General features: G+C 34.0%; 1 protein-coding gene across 2 annotated transcripts; it reads right to left on the bottom strand.

Moving 5' to 3' along the window:
• Positions 1 to 681: 681 nt before the first annotated feature.
• On the bottom strand, positions 682 to 5,366 carry LOC121268035 (serine/threonine-protein kinase PCRK1-like). 2 transcript variants are annotated; one of them, XM_041172140.1, is made up of 5 exons: positions 5,006 to 5,366; positions 3,876 to 4,284; positions 3,020 to 3,280; positions 2,673 to 2,795; positions 682 to 1,673 (listed from the first exon to the last, which is right to left on the bottom strand). In XM_041172140.1, the coding sequence occupies exons 2-5, from the start codon at positions 4,248 to 4,250 to the stop codon at positions 1,158 to 1,160; spliced, it is 1,275 nt and encodes a 424-aa protein (XP_041028074.1). In that variant the 5' UTR covers positions 4,251 to 4,284; positions 5,006 to 5,366; the 3' UTR covers positions 682 to 1,157. The 2 variants fall into 2 exon arrangements, with proteins under 2 accessions (XP_041028074.1, XP_041028075.1); XM_041172141.1 differs by lacking the exon at positions 5,006 to 5,366 and adding an exon at positions 4,753 to 4,936.
• Positions 5,367 to 6,362: the final 996 nt, after the last annotated feature.

Genomic DNA, 6,362 nt, shown 5'->3' on the forward strand with positions numbered 1-6,362 from the left:
AAATTATGGGACATTTGTGAAAAAAATAACATAATGATATAATTTAAGTAGAACTATTAGAAAATATCTACTGTTTTAAGAAGTGCATAAAAAGAAGGTTGACTTGAGACAAATTCGAATGACTCGAATACAACTGACATGTATAGTTGTAAATGATCATCATGAATTCTCACTCTATTAAAAAAAAAGGTATAGGAGTGTTAAATTTTGAGGATGAGGACAACTAAACTAAATTTCATGCTATTTGGAAAAATAAAAAATAAATGGAAAAGAAAAAGGGTTCATTGCCTTTGGAATTGAGCCTTGTTTTCTTGGTTTTGGGTCTTCGCTTAGTTGACTTTGATAATACAAGCGACGAAGACACGATCAAATAGAGAGAAAGATAGCTTTCCTTTATCTCTAAACCCCGTTTGGATACAAAATGATTTCATCTCATCTCATTTTATCATTAAAATTTTTTAAAATTACCACAAAATATAATAAACAATTCAATTTTTTCAAATTTCAAAACAATAATAATATTAAAAAATAATAATCTAACAATATTTTATTCAACTTTCAACTTTCATCTCATTAAAAAAGATTGGCAAGACTTATTTTTTCCTCTTGAAATAAAAATACAATTTTTGCTTATAATTTTTCAAAAGGACCATAAAGGAATACGAGTAGCATTATGGAAAGTGCAACAAACCCTTATTTCTCAATTTTCTTCACAAACTCCACTTCATCATTCTACATACTGGTGCAAAATAAAGAAACTGTTTACAATGCAACAATGTTTCCATTAGTATAGAACTTGAATTAAACTGTTTACACTTACTCAGTAATTAACTATCAACATCTCTCACAGGCTTCTCCAAGTACCAAAAATAAGTAGCCTAATCCTCTTCTGCGTCAGGCACAGCAATGAGCATCACCTTGGAAGCTTATTGTCATTTACACTGACGGCTTTTGTAACCACTTTTGGCATCTCCGAAGGCATCGTAGCGTTAAAAAATGGGAGGGAGGGACATTATATACTGTAATATGTATCAAAACTATAGAGAAAGTAACTCTTTGAGTCTATTCATGATGAACCTTGAGGCCTCAAATCAGATCACCCAAGTTATATGACCACAAAAGAATAACCCCGCCTACTTTGCTCAAAGCTACTGCAATCAGCATTTCTGTGAAGGCTTTGGTGTCCACATGCGACCAAACCAACCACTTTCTCCACTTTTCAAGTCCATAATCCTTTTCTTATTCTTGGCTTTAGGGTCTGAAGAAGTTTCCTCCGATGCTAGACTCTTTAGGGGTAGTTCAGGGCTTCCAGTCTCCATTGACGTCTCAACAATCCGATTCACCCTTTCCAGCACCTCACTCATTTTCGGGCGATTCTTCCGGTGTCTGACCAAACACCGGTTGGCTACAATTGCAAGCTTTTGTGCCGACTTTAGGGGATATTTCCCTTTGAGCCTTGGATCCAGTATTAGGTGGAATTTTTTCGTATCTGACAGGAATGGTTTTACCCATTCTAAGAGCTTCTGCTCATCCCTGGGACGATTTCGGTCCAAAGGACGCCTACCGGTGATGAGTTCATACAGGAATACCCCATAGCTCCATACATCACTCTTGGATGTAACACGCCCGGTTTGAACATATTCAGGAGCTGCATATCCCATGGTTCCAACAACCTGATGAAAGTGGCCAGTCATCAATGTAAATAGATAATTGGCAAGAGCTGAAGTAATGGGTGCACTCACAGTCAAAAAACAAATAGTTAAAAGTTAATTTCTTCTAACTTTCATATTGTTTGAAAGACATTGTGTCAATTTCTAGAACTAAAGGGTTGGATCAGATCAGTTTCTTAATATTACCACTCAAGCCAAATTCCATCCTCCACACTAGATGGACATCAAATGTAGGCCAAGCACAAGCAACAGTAAAATTATTGGAAAAGAATTTTGAAAGACTCTGTGTCAATTACTAGAACTAAAGAGTTGGATCAGATCAGTATCTTAATATTACCACTCAAGGCAAATTCCATCCTCCACATTGGATGTACATCAAATGTAGGCCAAGCACAAGCAACAGTAAAATTATTGGAAAAGAATAAACTCTGATGTCGCACTTGTTAAAACAAATACCAAATAAAATGGTGTGTGTGTAATTTTAATTATACCACAGCACAATTAATTCATTAGTTTGCAATCCAACAAATAGATTAATCCAATATCTAAGGCATATCCAGATACATCATAAAGTTTAATCTCCCAAATTATTACAAAATTTCCGTAATTTTACATGACCATGTATCGAAATCCAACAAGTCCAGCAAATGAAGTTTCTTGGAGGTGGTAAAAATCAGATATGAGTAAGAAAGTTTCATAATTAACAATGTCTCTAAGTAATTTTCAAGCTAAAAATTAGGATGATATATGGTTTCAATCAACTAGGCAGGGAGCACATGTAATACTATCAGAAATTCATACATTAAAAAGCATGTAAAACAGCCAACATAGTTTTATTTGAGTATCACAGATATGAAACTAGAAAAATCTGCAAAGATTTATCTGGTAAACGACAAGAAACTGAGACATTTTAGGTCTCACTTGCATGTGAGAAACTTCAATATATATACACATATATTTAAAGTTGGTTCAGAGTCATAGGATCTTTTTGTATGATCATACCGCTGTGGAGACATGGGTTAATCCTTCTGGAGGACCCAACCTAGCCAATCCAAAGTCTGATAGCTTCGCATTCCAATGCTCATCCAGAAGGACATTAGACGATTTGAAATCCCTGAAAATGATCTAGAACATAACAGACAAGCATAATTACCAACCCCAAAATTGTTCATGATTCCTACCCCCTTTCTAAAAAATAAACTTCATTGCTTCGGTGGAGAGATCATATAAAAAAAGATGCAATAGCTTCAATGTAACCTCAATACCCAGGAAATGTTGATGCATTAGGATAGGCATACTAACAAAAGCTTATATAAATAATCAAATGGAAACTAAAATTTGACATATACCTGAAAATCCATTTCTTCATGTAGGTATGTCAAGCCACGAGCAGCATCTTGGGCTATTCTTAATCTCATGGCCCATGTAAGAGGTGTCTCTGACCGAGTGGATAAATGGTGTTCAACACTTCCGTTAGGCATATATTCATATACCAGAAGCCGCTGGATTCCTCTTTCATCATCCTCTGCACAGTGGCCCACCAGTTTCACAAGATTAGGATGCTCAACAATCCCAAGAACATTAACTTCTGTCACCCATTCCTTGTGCCCCTGCCAAAAAGAGGAGATCCTTGAGAATTAAGTTAGTCAGAAAATCTTTTTGATAAATGTAAATAAGGTTTACTCGATGAAATTCAATAATTTGAACCACCACCAATAACCGAAGAAGAACAAATTTGTCAAGGAGACAAGAAAAATATGCAATGGGCAATTATTTGCTACTGAAAAACAGAAGACTGATGTAATGACCTGTATGAGAGTGACTCAACAGATATTTTAAATATATTTCATATTTTGCTCAAGTTGAATTAATTTCCTGCGAGTGGCCAGTGCCACAGGCTGCCACACCACGGCGCATGAATGACCGCACTAAATAAAAAGAGATTTAAGTTCTTTCTGGTGAACATGTCATATTTGCAGCTAAATATTAAAATACCAGACAAAAATGTAGACTGCCTCAATGAGCGGATCTATGAAAACAGTTGAACTTATGCTGCAACTTATCTATAACTCCATGAAAACACACACCACATGAATTTTTACTAAGATACTACAAGATATTAATAACACAAATTCTAGGATGGTTATCAATGCCAAAAGGATTAAAGGAATCCTCTGAAATGAAATCACATGAAATAACCCGTGCCTGTATTCCCCTTCTACCGAGCTGTTTCACTGCAACTTCAATCTTTGTAGATGGATCTTCTGCACTCCTGATGAACCCTTTATAAACACACCCAAACCCACCCTCTCCAAGCATAACAGAACGGCTGAAATTTTTGGTGGCAGACTTCAGCTCAGACACTGTAAACACTCTGAGGTTGCTGGGTCTTTGGGCCAAACTAGGATATAAGGTCCTCCTTATGGATTCTGTACTAGTGTTTGAGATATTCTGAGAATTTAATTCGGATCCAGCTCTCTTTACTTCACCCTCGGTAAAAGTTGAATTGGTGGACTGCATTGACTCTGTGCTCTTCGGCTCATCCTTTTTGTCTCCATTGAAGAATGGGAAACACTTCATTGCTCCAAAACAATGAAAACGATGATACAATTCACTGCAGGACCATAAGAGAAGGGAGCCTCAGTGCCAGTAGATACTTCATTAAGTTTAGATCTCCTCCGATCAAGCAAGTTTAAAACATGCTTAAACAAACGCATTACAGATCGAAATTAGAGAATTTAGAGAAAAGTTCAAACGACAGCTTAATTGCATAAAGACTGCCCAGCACCCTGGACCACCAATCAAGTTCTAACGTACTTAGTCGCAAACACTCCGCGTTAAATTATACAACAACTACAATCTAGTTTAACATAAAATAAAAGAGGAATAATTAAGTAGAAAGACATGGCAAAGAAGCCCACTGTATCTTAATTGTTCTCTTGCGTCTTGTATTTAAAAGGAAAAAAATCTCAACAGCCATGTTTTGAAAGACTAGAATCCAGGGAAAATACAAGGCAAGAAAATATATTCTAAATTTGTTCCGATTCAAGAAGCTTGAAACCATAATATGTCAGTATCTCACCTTCCAAACAAAATCAAAGTTACCAAGAAAACCCACCGCACGCTTTGATTTCGGCAGGCGACCTACTCTAATAGAAGACATAATAAGCTCCAAATATTTTTCGAGAAGTGGTGTTCCTCTCCGACACACGAAGAGGAACAAAAATCCAAATTGTGGTTCATCTCAAGCTTCCCAAGTTCTTGCAGTTGAAATTGGACAAGACAATAACAAAAAGTAGATGTATTAATTGCAAAGGATTTCTCTGAGTACCTACCTTTAAGTATCAATCAACTGTCGGAACCCACGAACTTAGCTCCTAAACTTCAGCAGATTCCAATTCCTTGGATATTTCTCAGATAAACCCAACAAAAAACCATCGCAAGAAGGGGCATCTATTCAATAGAATCAATACAAGTCTTCACACGGCAGCTTCAGGTCAGCTGACCAACCAAAACCCAAATCTCCATCGTAAAATTGTATCATATTACACGTATCAAATGTTCTATAATTAGACCGTACCAGATCCAAGTCCAGGTACGAATAGACTATGGAGTCTTGCAGAGAGAGAGAGAGAGAGAGAGAGCTGATTGCTCGAGCAATGTTACAAGTCACAAAGTCAAGGTTGTCTAGAAGGAATTTTCATTTTGGATCCCTTAAACAAGTTTTCTATATTCTAGTTCTTACGTCAAATCTTCCGCAAAGCCCAACATCACCATTCCGTGTCTCCACATTCATTTCTTTTCTTATTTATTTGTATTTTGAAGTATCATATGATTAAAAAATAATTTATAGGAAGTGTTACACAGAAGCTTCACATTTCTGTATATCACTTAAAAATATATAATTTTATTTTTTTACTCTTATACTTCATATTTCATATTTCACATGTTTAAAAAATGAACTATAAAAATAAAAAAATAAAATCACATATTTTTAAGTAATGTGTAGAAGTTTATGTCTAAAATTTTTCAGAATTTATTATTCTTCATTCATTTGACAGCTAATTATTTAATACCATGTAAAAAATAATAAATAAAAGGATAATAAATAGTACTTTTCATGTATTAATAAAATAGAACGAGTTTGGGAGTTTACTAAAGAATTGAACAGAAAAGAACAGAAAGGAAATGAGTATAATGAATGGAATTAATGGATTTTTTTTTTAGATGTTTTAAAAGAATGGGAAATGGAATGTAAATAACTTTATTAAAAAGTATATAATAAAAATGAATAAATCTGAACATTTTGCTACAAGTATTACTATTATGTTGTTTTCTTAAGTATCCTCGTTGGCTTGTTAAAGTTGAAAGATGATTAAAATTTAGATAATTTATACTAAAAAGATCCCACATTAGATTAGACATCTCTAAAATAATTTGAATTTCAGCTATAGTGCTTCACTAAATATAACTAACTACAGTTGTTTTATCAAATATTAAAATATTAATTTCTCACTTCAAGCAAATAAATTAAATTAATTAGAATATAATTAATATTTAACATTTAGAATATAATTATTATTAATATTTAATTGATAGAACAGTAAAATGTGATAAAAATAAATTAAATAAATAAATTATTAAATTAATAATATTTTATTATTATATAAAAATTAAATGAATAATCCAATG

The sequence above is a fragment of the Juglans microcarpa x Juglans regia genome, chromosome 5S (genome assembly GCF_004785595.1).
Source record: "Juglans microcarpa x Juglans regia isolate MS1-56 chromosome 5S, Jm3101_v1.0, whole genome shotgun sequence".
In the NCBI taxonomy this organism is placed as follows: domain Eukaryota; kingdom Viridiplantae; phylum Streptophyta; class Magnoliopsida; order Fagales; family Juglandaceae; genus Juglans; species Juglans microcarpa x Juglans regia.